Source organism: Oryctolagus cuniculus, chromosome 16 (assembly GCF_051225735.1).
Source record: "Oryctolagus cuniculus isolate XC-2025 breed Fujian yellow rabbit chromosome 16, ASM5122573v1, whole genome shotgun sequence".
In the NCBI taxonomy this organism is placed as follows: Eukaryota; Metazoa; Chordata; class Mammalia; order Lagomorpha; family Leporidae; genus Oryctolagus; species Oryctolagus cuniculus.
Window position 1 is genome coordinate 90,132,819 of NC_142882.1, and position 18,610 is coordinate 90,151,428.

Below are 18,610 nucleotides of genomic sequence, written 5' to 3' on the forward strand. Positions count from 1 at the left end.
TGGCCGCCGGCTCTCCCGCCGCGCCCGCCGGTTGGCCGCCGGCCGTTGCCCTGGCGACGCGGCGCTGTTGTGGTTCCGCGCCGCGCTGGGAATCTGGGGTTGGTCGCGACCAGCCCGCGGTGTCCAAACTCCAGCCGCCGCGCCGCGCACTGGCGGCGACCACCGAGACCCTGGGCTAGCGGGTGAGTCGGGCGGTCAGCGGGACGGGTGCGCACGGGACGGACCCAGGGCAGTGCCTCGGAGCAGGTCTAAGTCCCTCCGCCCTCGATTACCTTCTGTATACCCCGTGTATGCCTGCTGTGTACGCGGCGTGGACCAACCCCTGCTGCGTGCTTGTGCCCCCGCTGTGTCCCTGACTTGGACCGACCCCTGCTGTATACCCTGACATGGACCGACCTTTGCTGTGTCCCCGACGTGGACCAACCTCTGCTTGCTGTGTACAAGCTGTCATGTGCCCCCGCTGTGTCCCCGATGTGGACCAACCCCTGTTGCGTGCTTGTGCCTCCGCTGTGTCCCTGACGTGGACCGACCCCTGCTGTATACCTGGCATGGACCGACCCCTGCTGTGTCCCCGGCGTGGACCAACCCCTGTTGCGTGCTTGTGCCCCTGCTGTGTCCCTGACATGGACGTGCCCTGCTGTGTGCTCTGCATATCGGTGGCCTTGCTGGGCACCTGGAGTGGACAAGTTCCTGCTGTGTCCCCGGCGTGGTCTGTCCCTTCGTTCTCCCTGCATGGATGTGCCCCTGCTGGGTGCGGGCTGGAGGCAGCACACCAGACCGAGCAGGGCGTGTGGACTTTGCCTTGGCAGCTGCAGCTCCAGGCGGGCCAGGCCGGCTGCGCCCTGTGACCCGCACCATGAGGAACGCCAGCAAGGAGGTGCAGGGCCCGGGGCAGCGCTATGCCCCCTGCGGTGAGTGGGGCTGGGGTCGCTTCCCTTGTTCTCTGTAACCGTTGAATCCCGCCCAGCGCCCGCACCTGTTGCTGAGCGGTGACTTAGGAGCGTCCCAGGTGTTTGGTTGACTGCCTGGTTCTTGCTCCCAGGGTGGCTGGCAGCCAGGTTGAAAGCGCTGCCTGCCTGTGGCGGTTGGGGCCAGGAGGCTCCCAGCTTCTTAGCTAGCAGGGAGGGAGGACGCCTCTCGATGCTGCTCTCTGTGCCTTGCTTGAAGTTCCCTCCCGCAGCCCGTGGGGCGCTGGCTGGCGAGAGGTGGGGGCCTGGAGCCCCACCAGCTCAGAATTGAAAGCAGATGTGCCCCCACACACCAGCAGTGCCTCCAGCGGGTCTGACTGTCCCCACCACTGGTGGCACCATGGCAGTGCTGGGGCAGCAGAGCCGGCCAGTTCCCTTTCTCCCTCCCTGGGCTCTGGAGCCATAGGGAGTGGTCGTGTCTGGATGATACCAGTGGACACCAGCAAGGCCGGGCGCTGCTCTCCTCTAACCTCACGCTGGCCCTGTTTTGAGGACAAGGAAGTTGAGGCCTGTGGAGTTTGGCATCAGTGGCCCAGGGTCACACACGCAGCAGGTGGCCCTGCCGCCCATGCTGAGATGCCTGCCGGAGCCTGTGCCCTGTGGGCCTGTGGGATTGCCCGCCTCTGCCCGTGGCTCAGAGGCCAGAAGGGGGCTGGTGCCGCTCTCAGTGATAAATAAGAGCACGGGTCCCCAGCAGACCAGAGGCACCTGGTCGCACCTGTCACACAGGCACTCACCTGTAGCCCTCTGTGTGCTGTGCACATGGCGAGAGACAGCTAGCATTGGTGCTTGTGGCCTGGGCCCTGGCTCCCTGCCCTTCCCCTTTGCACACGGCTCTCGGTGACCCGCCAGAGTGCAGTCCGCCTGCCCAGAGCCTCCAGTAATGAGAAGAAGGTGGAAGAAACGCTATCCTCAGTGGACTAATTAGTGCACAGCACAGGAAAAACACGGCAAGGGGTGAATGCCTTCCCTCCGAGAGATCCCGAGATCAGAAGTGAAGGTGCGCAACTCTTCTTCTTAATTTTTAAGCTGACTCTTGTGCAGTTATTTAAACTTCTCCGTCTTTGTCCCTTTCAAAACCAGCTGGTGTCGGCTCAGCTGCTCTTCAGGTGGTTAGGTTTCCCACTTGAACATCGCTCATGTTTGTGAGGCGAACCTTGCGTTCTGGGTGCAGAGGGGATGCCTAAGCCGTTAGTGTCGGAGGAGTTACTCCTTGTTCGTGTCTTCCTGGGGAAGACGGACTCCGCGCGTTTTTCCTGCGGACTGATGGATCGCTCGGCGTTCTCCAGGGTGACTGCCGTATCTGTGTGAGGGCCTTTCGAAAGCTCCCAGTACAAGGCCAGCTTATCTTGGTGCAAAACATTTTGAAATCCATGCACAGGTTTTTCCCTGGCACGCATATTCCGGGAACTTTCTGAACTCCCCTCGTACATAGACAGACATGTAAGCAGCTGGCTCCCATGACTGTGGGGCCGCCACCGGGAGATCTGCAGCCGGCCGGCGGCTGGGCCTGCGGAAGAGCCGGCGCTGCAGCTCCGGCCAAGGCCGCCTGGAGGCAGAGTCCCTCGTCCCCGGGAGTCCTCAGCCTTTTCTCGGCCCTTCCTCTGACTGGGACGAGACCCACCACCTTAGGGAGGGTCGCCTGCTCTCCTGAAAGTCCACAGATTTAAATGCTATTCTCATTTGATTCACAGAAACAACTAGAATCATGCGTGGCCAAGCTCTGGGCACCACGGCCCCGCCAGCTTGTCACGTGCAGCTCGCCCCTGCACCCAAGTGAACAGGGCCATGGGCAAGATGCTGAAAGCCACAGGTTGTGACGGTGTGTCCTGATCCGTTCAGTGAAGGACTCCAAGCCACGCGTGCCACATGTGCCACGTGTGCCACGTGAACAGCGTTTTGTGTGTTTTGCTTGTTTCCCAGGCTTTCATCAGCCAGGGGATTCTTCTCCTGCGTTTGGGCGTTTGGTTGATGGGTTTCTGATGCAGAGTTGTGTACGCAGCTCAAGTTCAGATGCCCCCAGATCTCCCTGTGGGGCCGTAAAAAGCACGAACACAGCTCCAGGTCCCCGGGGTTCTGCCAGCTCCTGGCAGAAGCTCCCTGAGCTGGGACTCGGCGTCTCCAGGGAGACGCCTAGGTCCCTCAGATGCCCTCAGCTCCAGGCCTCGGGGCCCCTGGCTTTGCCAGGCCCAGCCCACCACAGCACAGCTTTCCGTCCATGGCCCCCGTCTGTGCTGGGCTGGTGGTGTGGTGGGGAGGACGGGCAGGGAGTGAGCTCCCCGTGGTCCTTCCCTGTGCTGCTGCAACCACACAGCTCACTCTCATGTTTCCTCTCCGTCTCTCCCCAGGGAGCCCGACCCCGGCACTCGGGGGCTGTCTGGCCTGAGCAGGTTTCCCCTCCCTGTCCCCGCCTCTCTGAAGCACCCTCTGGCCTCCGCTGCTGCTCACTGTCCAGTTTGGCCACAAATGCCCAAGCAGCTCAGGTGGGCAGGGCCTCAGCTGCTCCAGGAGGCAGGGGCGGTGGCTTCCGCACGGCGGTGCAGTGCCTGCCCTTCCTGCCCTTGTGAAACTGGTGAGCACGGTCCACCTGGCTGCCCCTTCCGAGAGAATCTACTTCAGGACGTTTCACACGGGGAATCCATGGGTTTATCTCGGGTACGAGAGGCTTCCGAGAGGCCCAGGAAAAGTGTGTGTTAGGCGGGGGCTACGCGTGGCCTTCAGAGTGGTTTTGCGCCAACATAAACTCATCTTTTATGTCTGTTTCTCATGAACTTGTTGCAGTCGCGTATCCTAAGTGGTTTGGGATGTCTCAGGATGGTACCCGTGTATTCCCAGTGCTACCAGATACACAGTTAGGTCTTTGTTCTGTGGAGGATTGAGACACAGATACAGGGCTGTGGGTGCCTGCTTGGGAAGCTAACCCTGGGGGAAGAGGCGGGCCCTCGCTTCGTGCTGTGGAGGAGATGGGGAGCAGGGGACAGGTGCTTCCCTCCCGCTGGCACTGGGTGCACCCTGCAGTAGAGGCTGGCGGCAGGGCTCCCAGGAGGGCAGCTCCTTCCCTGCTCCGTGGCCTGTGCTGCCCTGGCCCTGTCACTGCGGTCCTCCCTGACACAGTGCCCCTGCCCCGCCCCCTCCCGTGCAGACTGGTACTACCACCTGCCTGCCAAGCGCTCCGAGAAGCCTGTGGACGCCCCTCCTGCGTCCCAGATCCCAGGGCTCAGCGACCTGGGAGACTCTCCCGGCAGCAGCCTGCCCGGGGCTCGGAGGTACTGGATCAAGGAGACCGACTCGGAGTACGTGAAGCTGGCCAAGCAGGGCGGCAGGCCCGGTAGGTGGGGCGGGGCGCCTGTTCTGTAAAACCTCCTGGTTTCGTGCCGGACCCCTGGACTTTGCCGAGGTGGGAGGTGTGTGGCCTGCTCGGGTGAGCGGACTGTGCAGGCACTTCCTGCCAGCGACTCGCTCCCCTGGGGGCGGTGGGGGGTGCCTGCTTTCTTTGCGCCTTAAAGTCCTTGTCTGGGGGGAGGGGAACTCAGCTCCTGATCCTTCCTGTTTACTCTCATATCCCCTTGTGCATTGTGTTTAAATAATGAAGATCATTGACGTTGATGAAGACCCACACCTTTTTCTTTTTTTTTTTATCATCCCTTTGTTTTTTTTTTTTTTTAATAGTAATTTTTTTAAAACTTTTATTTAATGCATATAAATTTCCAAAGTACGGACCCACACCTTTTGTAAAGAACTTATTAAAAAAATATGTATTTATTTATTTGAAAGTCAGAGTTACAGAGAGAAGGAGACGCAGAGAGAGAGAGGGAGAGAGGGAGAGAGAGAGAGAGAGATCTTCCCATCCACTGGTTCACTCCCCAGTTGGCCATAACAGCTAGAGCTGCACCGATCTGAAGCCAGGAGCCAGGGGCTTCCTCCAGGTCTCCCACACAGGTGCAGGGGCCCAAGGACTTGGACCATCTTCCACTGCTTTCCCAGGCCACAGCAGAGAGCTGGATTGGAAGTGGAGCAGCCGGGACTCGAACCGGTGCCCATATGGGATGCAGGCACTGCAGGTGGTGGCTTTACCCGCTAAACCACAGCACTGGCCCAAACCCACACTTTTAAAAACAGATTTATTTATTTATCTGAAAGGCAGCGAGAGAGAGATATTTTACAGCTGCCAACCAAGCCTGTAAAGGAGCTGGGCCAGGCTGGAACCAGGAGCCCCATGTGGTCTGCCACGTGGGTGGCATGGGCCCAAGCACTTGAGCCATCATCTGCTGTCTCCCAGGACAGCAGGAAGCTGGAGCAGGGGCTGGGACCAGGCGTCTGTCCCAGGCGGCAGCTCCACCCGCTGCGCCGCGATGCCCGCCCTGATGATTGGCTTTTATGCACGGCTGAGTTAAGGAATGCTGTTTGTGCCAAAAACCAGGGCGCACGGAGTTCCACAGGAACCACGGGCAGAGACTGAGGGACCTCACCTCAGACGCCTCGCTCTTGGGGGTGAGTGACACAGATGGAAGCTGTTTGTCCGCTTTTCCCCTCCGGCTACCATTACCCCAGTGGAGAAGGCCACGGGGAATGGGAAGCAAAACAGCCGCACCTCTAGTGTCCTTGATATTAAAAAGCTCAGACCAGGGCCAGGGCCAGCACTGTGGCTCAGCGGGCTGAGCTGCTCCACGTCCCATCTGGCTCCCTGCCAATGTGCCTGGGAGAGCCGCGGAGGACGGCCCAAGTGCCTGGGTCCCTGCGTCCACCTGGGAGCCCCAGATGGAGTTCCGGGCTGCTGCCTGCGGCCTGGCCCAGCTCCAGTCATTTTGGACATTTGGGGCGGGCGTCATCCAGTGGATGAAAGAAGTCTTTCTTCTTGTGTCTTCCTCTGTGTCACTCTGACTTTTAAGTAAATAAAATAAATCGTTTTTTAAAAAAAGAAAGAAGCCTGGACCAGACCATTTGCTTGGCGGCCCGGGGGTCCTGCCTGCACAGCCACTGTTGGGGGGCAGGGCGAGGGGGTGAGGCAGCTGCAGGTCTCTCAATGGATCCTAGGTGGAGGCCTGGAAGAATAAGTCCGGAATGCGTAGCAACAAGAGGGTTTTACGAAGCCAGGAACGGAAACGGGAGCATCCCTTCGGATGGCCGCCGATGCGGACATCAGGACGCTGCCTGCCGCTGCCCTGCGGATCCTCGTCCGTTTGCTGTCCGCACTGGCAGGCAGGCAGGGGCGCCCTCCCCGCTCCCTGCTTTGGCCAGCAGAGGAGGGAGGGGCAGAGCTTGAGAGCAGTGGGTGGGAGCTCCACCAGAGATGGCTGTCAGGGACAGTGGCCAGGGACAGCGTCACAGCAGCAGAGAGGGACAGGCTGCCCGTCCCGGGCTCTGAGAAGGACCTAGAGGGGGACAGGCCGCCTGTCCCGGGCTCTGAGAAGGACCTAGAGGGGGACAGGCCGCCTGTCCCGGGCTCTGAGAAGGACCTAGAGGGGGACAGCCCGCCTGTCCCAGGCTCTGAGAAGGACCTAGCGGGGACAGGCCACCTGTCCCGGGCTCTGAGAAGGACCTAGAGGGGGACAGGCAGCCCGTCCCGGGCTCTGAGAAGGACCTAGAGGGGGACAGGCAGCCTGTCCTGGGCTCTGAGAAGGACCTAGAGGGGACAGCCCGCCTGTCCCGGGCTCTGAGAAGGAGCTGGAGGGAGCTGAGGATGGGGGAGCAGCGCAGAGTGCAGGGCTGCCCCGCCCCCGCCCCCGCCACACAGGGACCGGGTGGGGTGGTCTGTGAGTGCGGTGGGGCTGGGGGAGCCCGGCCGCCCCCTCACAGTCCTGTCTCTTCGTTTGAGATCTGCTGAAACACTTCGCCGCTGTGTCCTCCACGGGCTCGCCCATGGCCTACTCCCTGCCCGACTGGTACATCCACCACAGCAAGCCGCCCACGGCCCTGCAGCGCGCGTGAGTGTCCCCAGCCTGCCCTCTCTCCTTTATCGTTGGAGAAGGGAGCGGCCCCATCCCCACGTGACAGCCCGGGTGCCTGTGGCACTGCGGCTCCAGGCACAGCAGGAACACAGGAGACCCTAACTCCGCCCGGCTGCCCACAGGGTGGGAAACATCCACAACCCCCGGTGTGGGGCAAGCGCCTGCACCCTCCAGGCCGCCCCTCTGGGCCCTTCCTGTCCCTTTGCCTGGACGCTAGAGGCCTCATGGCCGTGGCCGTGGCTGCAGGCACTGCTCAGTCCCAGCAACGCTTTTGTCTTTGGGGTTCTGGTTCTCTCCGGTTTGAGAAGCTAAAACCCCCCATGCTGTACCGACACCGCTCAGCTCTGACCTCCTCAGCCTCGTCCCATGAATTCATGAATTTGGAATAAGGCAGAGCAGGGAGCCGTGGGGTCGGGGGGTGGGGGGGACAGTGGGTGGCCCTCCTGTTCCTGCAGGTGCAGATCCCACCCCCACCCCCCGCAGGAAACAGAAGGGGTTTTATGACTTTGAAGGGCCAGTATGTAGGAGTGTTCTGATCCTTTCAGGGCACAAAGGGAAGAAACAATTCTCTCCTCATTGATGTGTCCTATAAATGCCCCCCCCACTCCACCTCCTGGTGACTCTGGGGGGTCCTGGAGGAGGGTGGGGCTGTCTGCTCTGCAGGGGCTGGGAGGTCCCCCTGTCTTCTCAGAGGCAGACTGGTGCTTATGCAAGAGGGACGGGGGGCACAGGGAGGTGGAGGCAGCACCAGTCCCCTGACCCCGTGCCCCTGCAGGGTCCCCGTCGTCTCCATGCCCGACTACATGGTTTACGAAGAATTTCACCCAGACCAGTCCAACGGCAGCTATGCATCCAGGAGGGGGCCCTTCGACTTCGACGTGAAAACCGTCTGGCAGAGAGAGGCGGAGGAGCTTGAAAAGACCAACAAAAAGGTGACAGAGGCCTCCTGTAGACGGATGTGGGTCTCCACCCCCTGCCCCTTGAAGGGGCGTGCCTGGCAGCTGCTGGTCACAATGTCCTTGTCTCCCTGGCACACGCTGGTGGGTGGAGCCGCCAAGGACCAAGCTGCTGCCATTCTGTTGTCTGTTTTTGTGAATGTTGATGTCATAGGTAACACTGTTTCCTACTAACTGATTTTTGTTTTATTATTTTTAAAATGTTTGTTTATTTATTTGAGAAGCAGAGACAGAGAGAACTACCATCTGCTGGCTTGCCGTGCAAATGCCTGCCATAACCAGGGCTGGGCCAGGCCAAAGCCAAGAGTCCAGAACTCCATCCAGGCCTCCCGCGTGGGTGGCAGGGACCCAGCTGCTTGAGCCGTCACAGCTGCCTCCCAGGGTGGGCACCAGCAGGCAGCTGGAATCTGGGCGGAGCTGAGTTTGGGGGTGGGATGCCAGCGGGTACAGCAGCACCTCAGCCGCTAGGCCAAACGCCCTTCCCAGAGAACCCCCGGTGCTTCTGTGGGGGGAGTTGGCATAGCACTTTTTTTTTTTTTTAGATTTATTTATTTATTTGAAAGCTGAGTTTCAGAGAGGCAGAGGCAGAGAGAGAGAGAGAGGTCTTCCATTCGCTGGTTCACTCCCCAAATGACCACAGTGGCCGGAGCTGTGCCAATCTGATGGCAGGAGCCAGGAGCTTCTTCTGGGTCTCCCACATGGGTGCAGGGGCCCAAGCACTTGGGCCATCTTCCGCTGCTTTCCCAGGTGCATTTGCAGGAACTGGATGGTAAGTGGAGCAGCCAGGACTCGAACCAGCACCCATATGGGAGGCCGGCCCTGCAGGTGGTGGCTTTACCACCTCCATCCAGGTTTCCCAGGTGGATAGCAGGAGCCCAAGCACTTGGGCCATCTTCCGCTGCTTTTCCCAGGCCATTAGCAGAGAACTGGATCAAAAGTGGAGCAGCCAGGACACGAACCGGCACTCATAGTGGATGCTGGCACTGCAGGTGGCTGTTTTACCCGCTGTGCCACAGCACTGGCCCTGGATTGTCCAAACGCTGCTGTAGCTTTTAACGTGGTTTTCCTCATTTCAACGCACAAATCCCAGTGTTCCAAGAACCAAGACCAGAGGGCAGTGCCCAGGCCTTTGCGGTGCCCGTGGCAGCCTGGCTGTGGTTCCTCAATAGGGGCTAAGAAGATGGGGAGCACCTCCCATCAGACATCTCAACAACCCTGCCCAGGGGCTGCTCTTAACTTTCCCTGCTCCTGAAATGCAACCCCCACCCAAGCAGGCTCCACACCCCTTCTTACCTTCTGTTGAGGAACCACGCCCACCCCCAGGCCCTGTGTCCCCCATCCAGGCATGAGAAGAAGCCCCTCTGTTTCTTTCCGTGGATATGAGCAGCATGCTTGGCCCCCGGCCCTCACCGGGCATCTATGCAGCCCTGCCGGGAGCTGGCGGGGTGGTGGGGGCTGCTCCTCCACCCCGCCCGACCCTGGAGGAGGCCCATGTTCCCCTGGGAACCTCCATCTTTTCCTCTGGCTCTGTGGGTCTTGTGCGCTGTCTCTCGTTGTTGTGTCTTCCGCTTACAGACAGTAAAGCTCGCTTGCCGCAGAGCCCTGCCCCGTGAGCTTCGGCAAACGCCTGCTGTGGGCAAGCCCTGGAGGTGCGCAGCGGGGCCCTCTCCCGGCCTTCCCAGGCCCGTGTGCCGTCTGCCCCTTCCCTGCTGCCAGCCCCGCAGGCACTGATGCAGTCTGTGGTTTCTGCCTTTCCCAGCCCCCACGTCGGGGGGCCTCACGTGGCCCTCGGGGTCTGGCTCCTGCCGCCCGCCTAGCATCTTGAATGCGCAAGCCGGCCGAGCTGGCGGCAGGTGTCGGCACCTCGTCACGCTGTGTTGCTGAGCGATGGGTTCGATGGTTTCTGCAGTCCTCTGTCGAGAGGCACCGGGGTTGCTCCAGGTCCTGTTCGTTCATTTCTAAGGCCGCTGGGAGCCTTGGCTGCAGGCCTCTGTGGGAACAGGACTTCGGGACCGGTCAGTTCTGTTCCTCCTCCTGAGCTGGTGGCCTTGTTGCTTGAGTGCAGAGGACACTGACTCGTACACAGTGTGTGGGGGCCGGGCTCCATGCGGGACCATACCGCGTCCTGACCGCTGACACTGGACGCCCCGCCCCACATCTGCCTCCTGTGCGTCTGTGTCCAACGCCGGGTGTTGTGCTTCCTCACACAGGTGAAGCTGCCGGCCATTCACTCCAAGAATCCCAGCAAAGTGGGGACACCACTTGGCCCCAAAGACCCTGCAGGAAGCAGACTGTCCTTCCCTCCCATGTAAGTGCCCGAGCTCTGTGGACACTGGTGGGGGGTGGTGACCAGCCACCATGACAGCAGCTACTGCCTGCCGCCCCGGCACAGGGCATGGTCGCCTGCCCTGCTCGCCTGTGTTCTGGTCCCTTCCCCACCTCCCTCTCCCTCCATGTCACCTCTGAGGGTGGGGCTGGTTGTCCCTGCGCTCTGTGGACACTGGCTGGGGGGAGGGGCGCCATGACAGCAGCTACTGCCTGCCGCCCCGGCACAGGGCATGGTGGCCTGCTCTGCTCGCCTGAGTTCTGGTCCGTTCCCCACCTCCCTCTCCCTCCATGTCACCTCTGAGGGTGGGGCCAGTTGTCCCTGTGCTCTGTGTGAGCACACCGGCCCTGGGGCTGGGCAGCAGGCACGTTAGACATTTGTGACCTCGCTGCGGCGGGGGGTGGGGGTGGGGGAGTGAGTCCCCGCAGCCTCCGTGCTTCTTTCCTTTCCCGGAATCCAGTTTGCTGCCAGGATGAATGTCACGAACCGCCTAGCTCTGCAAACTGTCATTTAACCTTTCAGCGTGATAAATGCCGTGAGGGCGCCGAGCTCAGGCCGGGTGGGGTGGGGCAGGGGGAGGCTGGTGGACCACTGGGAGCAGACTCAGGAGCACAGTGACTGACGGGTAGGAAACTTGAGCGTCGGCAGGCGCAGGCCCTGCACCGGGTACCTGCCTGCCTCGAAAGCTCGGGCCGTGTCCCTGGGGTAGAATCTGAGCAGGGGCAGCTGGTGACCAAACACCAAGCCAGGAGCGGCAGAGACGGAGCGGTGCCAGATGTCTTCAGTAAGGACAGGAGAGAACTAGGCCCGGAGCCATGTGGTTCTGCACACAGAGTCCAGAGGCCCATCCCTGCCTGCTCTAGTGCCCACGGCAGGAGGCTTCCCGGGGACTGATTAGAAGTGTCAGGACAGACTGGCCGTCACTAAAGTAGGTTGGAAACTGGCTTTTGCCCCGTCCAAGGTTTGCTTTGGAATACACTTCCTTTTGCCAAAAAAAAAAAAAAAAAAAGGAGAGAGGAAAAGAGGGAGGGAGTGGGAGGGAGGAGGGGCGGGAGGGAGATGGAGACGAGAGTGAGGGTGCTCTGTGATGTTATCAGGGATGGGACGCCCATCTCACGGGCATCAGTCTGTTTCTGGTTCATGTCACATTGACCTTTGTACTCAAGTTTAACATTACTTTTTCTCTTTTTGAGGCCTGGCCAGAAAGCCAGTTCACCCACAAACTTCTCCAAACTTATTAGCAACGGTTATAAGGATGAGTGGTTGCAGCAGCAGCGAGCTGAGCCGGACAAGAGGACAGCAAAGGCGTCCCCGGAGGAGCCCCAAGGGCCCGAGGACGCTGGGCCACCCCAGGAGCCAGAGGCCCCCACAGGCTCTGAGAGTGAAGGTGAGGAGCACCCCAAAGCTGTGCCTCCCAGGCCGTGGCCGCGGGGGCGGGGAGCAGCCCACTGTGTAGCTCAGGAGGGATCCGACTGTGAAAAACCCATCATCTGAAAACCCCGTGAAGCCCACAGAGGCCTGCAGGTCACAGGTGCACACACGGGTCACCTACGTGCGGCTGTCTCTGTTCATTCGGATGCGTGAAGTCATGGCTTCTGCAGCCTTGCATTTTCTCGTCTGTCAAAAAATTGGATTCTCTGAACAAACAATAACCCAAATAGTATGAGCCTGGGACTCCCGATCCAGGCATGTCCGACCTCTGGACGAGGCGCGGTCCCCTCCGAGGCGCCCACGGTCACCCTCAGGAAACCGGAAATGAGTCCGCGACTTGCAGTCATGAAACGCGGAGTAACTTCCGCTGTAGCCAGGACGTGTGAGCCACGTCTGACTCACTGATGTCAGTCACGGGGAAAAACCAGTGTTGCTTCTCGGGGCACGTCTGTCCTACCAGAGGGGAGGACCCTGGTCACGTTCCACAGCTCTGCCCACTACAGTAGTGACTGTGCCTCTGGGCAACCTTTTTATTTTTTTAAAGATTTATTTATTATTTATTTGAAAGGCAGAGTTACAGAGGGAGAGACCCTCCATCCACTGATTCATTCCCCAAACGACTGCAACGGTCAGGGCTGGGCCAGGCCAAAGACAGGAGCCTGCAACTCCATCAGGGGCACCCATGTGGGTGCAGGGGCCCAAGCACTTGGGTCATCTTCTACTGCTTTCCCAGGTGCATTAGCAGGGAGCTGGATTGGAAGTGGAGCAGCCAGGACATAAACCAGGGCCCATATGGGATGCCTGTGTCGTAGGAAATGGCTTAACCTGTAATGCCACAGCACTGGCCTTGGGACAGCCGTTACTCAAGGCAGGAAGCAGGCATGTTCTGTCCCCCTGGGCGTCGAAGTGCTGGCGTGGGCTTTGGTAAGCACCTCTCTGCTTGCCTGTCCACCACAGCCCTGCGCTGCACTCGCTGAGCAAGGTCTGTGACCGTCAGGCCCCCTCTCTCCATCCGCTGGAGGAGCCAGGGCACAACTTCACGCTCAGTGCCGTTAGGAAATGCCAGCGTGCTTGCTGACTGACTGTGCCCTAGCAGGTACAGCCACTGCCTGCGATACTGGCATCCCATGTGGGCACCAGTTCGAGTCCCGGCTGTTCCACTTCCAATCCAGCTCCTTGCTGATGGTCCAGGAAGCAGCAGAGGACGGCTCAGGTGTGTGGGCATCCCGTGTCATCGTGCCAGTTTGAGTTCCAGCTGCTCCGCACTTCCAGTCCAGCTCCCTGCTGGTGCACCTGGGAAGGCAGCAGGTGATACCTCAGATGACTGAGGCACCTGCCACCCACATGGGACACCAGGCTTAGTTCCTGGCTCCTGGGTTGGATTCCAGCCCAGCTCAGGCCGTTGCAGGGGTTTAGAGAGTGAACATGCGTATGGGAGCTCTCTCTCTCTCTCTCTGTGTCTCTCTGTATCTTCAATAACCTAGTAAAGTTTTTTAAAGTTCATGGAAAACAGAATTGAAAGGTATTTGTTTTGGTACCAAAAAATGTTGAAATCCATGTTTAATTTTTTTTAAAGATTTATTTTATTTATTTGAAACGTAGAGTTATGAGAGAAAGGAGAGACACAGAGCTTCCATCTGCTGGTTCACTCCTTAAATGGCCACAACGACTGGGGCTGGGCCAGGCTAAAGCCAGGAGCCAGGAGCCTCCTCTGGGTCTCCCACGTGGGTGGCAGGAGCCCAAGAACTTGAGCCATCTGCTACTTTCCCAGGCCCATTAGCAAGGAGCTGGATAGGAAGTGGAGCAGCTGGGACTCGAACCAGTGCCCATATGGGATGCTGACGTCACAGGTGGCAGCTTTACCCGCCAGCCACAGCGCCGGCCTCCCGTGGAGTCCACGCATGCATTGTGGAGGGATTACATCAGGCTCAGGGAACTACGCGGCATCTCACGTACTTAGCCTTTTTGTGTGGTGAGAATATTTCAGGTCTCCTCCTGCAGTCGTTCTGAAGTGCTCAGGACAGGGTTGTTAACTGTGGCTGTGCTGCTGTGCACTCGCGGCCCCGGTGTGGCTGAACTTGGTACCCACTGACCCACAAGTGCCTGTCCCCCCGCCCCGGGCAGTCACCGTTCCCCTCTCAGCTTCTATGCGGTGAATGTAGGAGCAAGGTCGTGCTGTGTGTCTTTCTGAGTCTGGATAGCATAGTGTCTGCTCGCTCCTGTATGTTGTAGCAAATGGCAGAATGTTCTTTTTTATAAAAAGATTTATTTATTTATTTCAAAGGTGGAGTTGCAGAGGCAAAGGCAAAGGCAGAGAGAGAGAGAGAGAGAGGTCATTCGGTCTTCCATCCGCACCCTTATGGGATGGTGTTGCCACAGGCAGAGGATTAACCCACTGTGCCACAGCGCTGGCCCCAGAATATCCTTCTTTTTTTTTATTTTTTATTTTTTGACAGGCAGAGTGGACAGTGAGAGAGAGACAGAGAGAAAGGTCTTCCTTTGCCGTTGGTTCACCCTCCAATGGCCGCCGTGGATGGTGTGCTGCGGCCGGCGCACCGTGCTGATCCGATGGCAGGAGCCAGGTGCTTCTCCTGGTCTCCCATGGGGTGCAGGGCCCAAGCACTTGGCCCATCCTCCACTGCACTCCCTGGCCACAGCAGAGAGCTGGCCTGGAAGAGGGGCAACCGGGACAGAATCCGGCGCCCCGACCGGGACTAGAACCTGGTGTGCCGGTGCCGCAGGTGGAGGATTAGCCTAGTGAGCTGCAGCGCTGGCCAAGAATGTCCTTCTTTTAAAGACCTAACTGTAGGGGGTGGTGCAGTGGTATAGTGGGTGAAGCCACTGCCTGCAGTGCCGGCATCTCATACGGGCACTGGTTCAAGTCCAGGATGCTCCACTTCCAATCCAGCTCTCTGCTGTGGCCTGGGAAAGCAGTGGAAGATGGCCCAAGCCCGTGGGCCCCTGCACCCTCGTGGGAGACCCGGAAGAAGCTCCTGGCTTTGAATTGGTGCAGCTCTGGCCATTGTGGCCATTTGGGGAGTGAACCAGCAGATGGAAGACCTCTCTTTCTCTGCCTCTGCCCCTCTGTAACACTACCTTTCAAGTAAATAAATAAATTTTTTTTTTGAAGGACTGACTCGTAGGCCATTGTGTGAATACCCGTTTCTTGATCCATTCATCCACTGGTGGACAGTGAGGTTGGGTCCATGTCTCGTCCAGCGTGAATGATGCTCCAGTGCCATGGGGTGCAGGCGTCCCTGAGACATGCCGATTTCATGTCCTCCAGGCTGACCCCCAGGAGCGCGGCTGCTGGGTCACATGGCTGTCGTCCACGATGGCTGCGCTAATTCCTGTTCCCACCAACAGTGTGTAGGGGGTCCCCGTTCTCTGCATCCTCCCCTGCACTTGTTCTCGTCTGTCTCTGTCAGTCATTCTGACAGGCGGGATTCTGAGTTGCATTTCTCACGTACCTCCAGAAATGCCCTTCCACGCTCCTGGCCCATGTGTGTGCTTACTCACTCCCGAGGTGTCTGAGTTCCTTATGTATTTGGGTAGGAACCCCTCATCAGATGTCTGGTTTCCAGAATGTCTTGTGTGCTGCGGACTGTCTTCAGCTCGCTGTGCAGAGCCTTTCTGTTTCATGGAGACCCACTCATTCATTTTAGCTCTTGTTGTCCACGTTTTGGTGTCACCATCCCTGCCAGTGTTGAGGAGCCCCCCCCGACCTGCCCCGGGTCTCTGCAGGTGCACGGCTGAGACTCTCGCTAAGTCTGTCGCCCACTCCAGTGAGTTTTCTGTGCGGTTACATTCTTCTGTGTGTGCATGTCCATTTCCTCAACCCCTCTCTCGAAGCCGCTGCCCCTTCCCCGCCGCCTGCAGGTGCACAGCTCTGAGTTTATTTCTGGGCTCTCTCCTGCGCTGCTGACCTGCGTTTCCATTTTTAGGCCCAGGCTGTTTTGAAGACGCCAGCCTTGTGACGTGTTTTGAAATCAGATAGTGTGGTGCCTTCAACTTTGCTCTTTTCTAAGAGATTTCCTTAGTTATTTGCCGTCTTTTGTGGTTCCCTGTGAATCTGCGGATTTTTTTTTTTTTGCTTCTATTAAAAATGTCATTGGAATTTTGGTAAGGATTGCATTGAGTCTGTAGACTTTTGAATCGTATGGGATTTTAATAATTATTCCATTCGTGCCTTCAGTTTCTTTTATTATGTTTTTTTTTTAATTTAATTTAATTTTTTAATTTTTATTTATTTATTTATTTTTGACAGGCAGAGTGGACAGTGAGAGAGAGAGAGAGAGAGAAAGGTCTTCCTTTGCCGTTGGTTCACCCTCCAATGGCCACCGCTGCCGGCGTGCTGCGGCCGGCGCACGGCGCTGATCCGATGGCAGGAGCCAGGTGCTTCTCCTGGTCTCCCATGCAGGTGCAGGGCCCAAGCACTTGGGCCATCCTCCACTGCACTCCCTGGCCACAGCAGAGAGCTGGCCTGGAAGAGGGGCAACTGGGACAGAATCCGGTACCCCGACCGGGACTAGAATCCGGTGTGCTGGCGCCACAAGGCAGAGGATCAGCCTAGTGAGCCGCGGCGCCGGCCTTTTATTATGTTTTATAGTTTTCTATGTACAAATCTTTTACCTCTTTGGTTAAATTTGCTCTTAATATTTTTTGTTTTTGCTTTTTAATTATGTTGAGGGTAGGGTTGTTTCCAGACAGTTCATTACAAGTGCATAGTATGCCACTGGTTTTTGTATATTGACGTCGTATCCCACACTGTTAGCTCTAACAGTGTCTGGGTGGGATTTGTAGCACTTTCTACATATGAAATCATGTTGTCACCAGATAATTTCACTTCTTACTTTCCAAACTGCATCATTTTTCTTTCTTTTCTCGCCTAATTGCCTCTGGCTGGGACCACGTGCAGTAGAAGTGGTCTTTTCCTTGATAGTAAAAGCTTTCAGTTTCTCACCCGTGTGTGCGATGCCAGCCACGCGCTTGGCACAGGCGGGCTTCCCTGTGGTGAGGCACCTTCCCTCTATTCCTCACTCAGCGAGTTTTCATCACGGAAGGATGTTCAACTTTGTCCAGTGCTTTCTCTGCATGTGTGACATGATCAAATCCACCCTGTTAATGTGGGGGCGTCACATGTACGGCCGCCGTCCTCGCCCCCAGCTTGATCCTGGTGGACGATCCTTTCAGTGAGACACTGAGTTCAGCTCTTGCGTGGACTTCAGGAACAATCCGTACGAACAGGCACAGAAATACGCTGTTTTCTTATTTAAAGTCAGTACGTAAGCTTTTTAATTTACGAAAATGTCCTCTTTCGCTATTCATTTGTTTGCTTTGCTGTGCAGGCCCAGGAGCAGCCCCGACTCCATCAACTCCTGCGGAGCTCAAACAGCCCTGACGCGGTGTGTGTTCAGGGTAACGCTGGCGGCTGTCCAGGACTCGGCTGTGCTACAGCTGCCCGTCAGGCTCCCGCTCTGTGCTAGTGACGTGGATTCACACGGAACAATCTGTCCTGCAGCAGACGTGAGACCACGTGCCTTAGATGGTCCAAGTGCTGGGTTATATTTCTTGTGTCTCTCTGGGATGTTAAATACTTGGCCCATAAACACAACCAGGCCCCCTGGAGCCCTCGTCTTGCTGGCCTGGTGATGTCCCAGGGGCTGGGGACCAGCGCTTGCTCTTTGTCATCAGCCTACCCCGCCCCCTGTGCACATCACTGTTGGGTGACTTTCCTGTTAGACTCTCACCAACAGGAAACTCACAGGACCAGCTGTGAGTCTCTTCTGTGCTTTGGTCTTGTAATATTTGTAGAAATAATTTTCATGTTACAAAAAAATTCCAGAATATGGTGATATAGTTTATATTAAGAAAAATATTTTATTTATGCCTTAAAGTTTTAAACATCGAGTAGAAAACATTTATATCTATGAGTATAAAAGTTTAATTTTAATATTTAATGGGATACGCTGAACACAAACTTTTATATAATCAGACTGAATTCTTAGAAATTTTGCTGCTTTTACTAAGTAACAAGCGTTGACATGTAGCTTCCTATTCTGTACATCTAATTCATTAATAAAATAGTAATTTTCGGCAGGAAGGTCTTCAGGAAGCCAGTAAGGCCACAGATATCTTAGCTTCGTTGCCAGAGTAAACTGATCACGTGCTCGCTCACCTGGAATGCGCGGCTCCCAGGCAGCGGTTTAGATGAGCTGCCCGGCTGGTCGTGTAGGTCTGTGCTGTCTGACCACCCTGACCGCACAGCGGGAGAAGGCGTGCACTAGCACGGCCACAAGTGTCAATAAAATACTGGACCATTAGAGAAAGAAGCGTGCCCTCGTCCTTCCTCCCTTTCCTCCTCTTCACTCCCACGCACACGCCCTGCAAGGAAAGGCCACGGGGAGCAGAGGTCTATGCAGAACCTTCAGCTCCTTTTCAAGATGACTATACCAGCAGAAACAGAGAGGCTGAAATACGCAGTGAGGACCTGTGACCACACACTAGAGTAGCCAGGGTCTGAACCGCCAGCCCCCCACCCCCACCCCAGCTCAGTTTCCTGCTTGGTGAAATACGGCAAACATACCACACAGACATCCAGCTGTCCTAAAGGCACTGACTGATTTCCAGAAACTGAAAATACGGCAAGACCATACTGAATTGTCAGCAGACATCATCAGAGAACCTTAAAACAGCCTGGCTTGTATGGGTGCGTATGCACATGTAGGAACACACACACACACACACACACACGGCCCTCTGTGTGTTCTGTGTTTCTGGGCCGGCGCCCCACCACCGTTGTCCCCAGAGCCTCGATGAGCTCCGTGCAGAGCGCGGGGGCAGGTGTCCTGCCTTCTCCAAGATAACACTGGCCTGGGGCCAAGGCCTGTGAGCCCAGAGCAGGGGTGGGGGGGGAGCAGAGCACCCGGCCCTGATGGAGGCGGCAGGTCAGGGCGTCAGGGCGAGGAGCAGCCCTGCGGC

General features: G+C 57.5%; 1 protein-coding gene across 3 annotated transcripts; it reads left to right on the forward strand.

Annotated features, from left to right (window-relative positions):
- Window positions 1-45: 45 nt before the first annotated feature.
- Window positions 46-17,958, forward strand: C16H7orf57 (chromosome 16 C7orf57 homolog). Of its 3 annotated transcripts, XM_051853190.3 has the most exons (8): window positions 46-182; window positions 810-911; window positions 4,111-4,296; window positions 6,784-6,892; window positions 7,692-7,848; window positions 10,083-10,180; window positions 11,392-11,585; window positions 16,978-17,958. In XM_051853190.3, exons 2-8 carry the CDS (start codon window positions 857-859, stop codon window positions 17,028-17,030), a joined length of 852 nt encoding a protein of 283 aa, XP_051709150.2. In that variant the 5' UTR covers window positions 46-182; window positions 810-856; the 3' UTR covers window positions 17,031-17,958. The 3 variants fall into 3 exon arrangements, with proteins under 3 accessions (XP_051709150.2, XP_089172091.1, XP_069915556.1); XM_089315965.1 differs by lacking the exon at window positions 810-911 and having other exon boundaries at window positions 49-182; XM_070059455.2 differs by lacking the exons at window positions 46-182; window positions 810-911; window positions 4,111-4,296 and adding an exon at window positions 5,241-5,459.
- The last annotated feature ends 652 nt before the right edge of the window (window positions 17,959-18,610 follow it).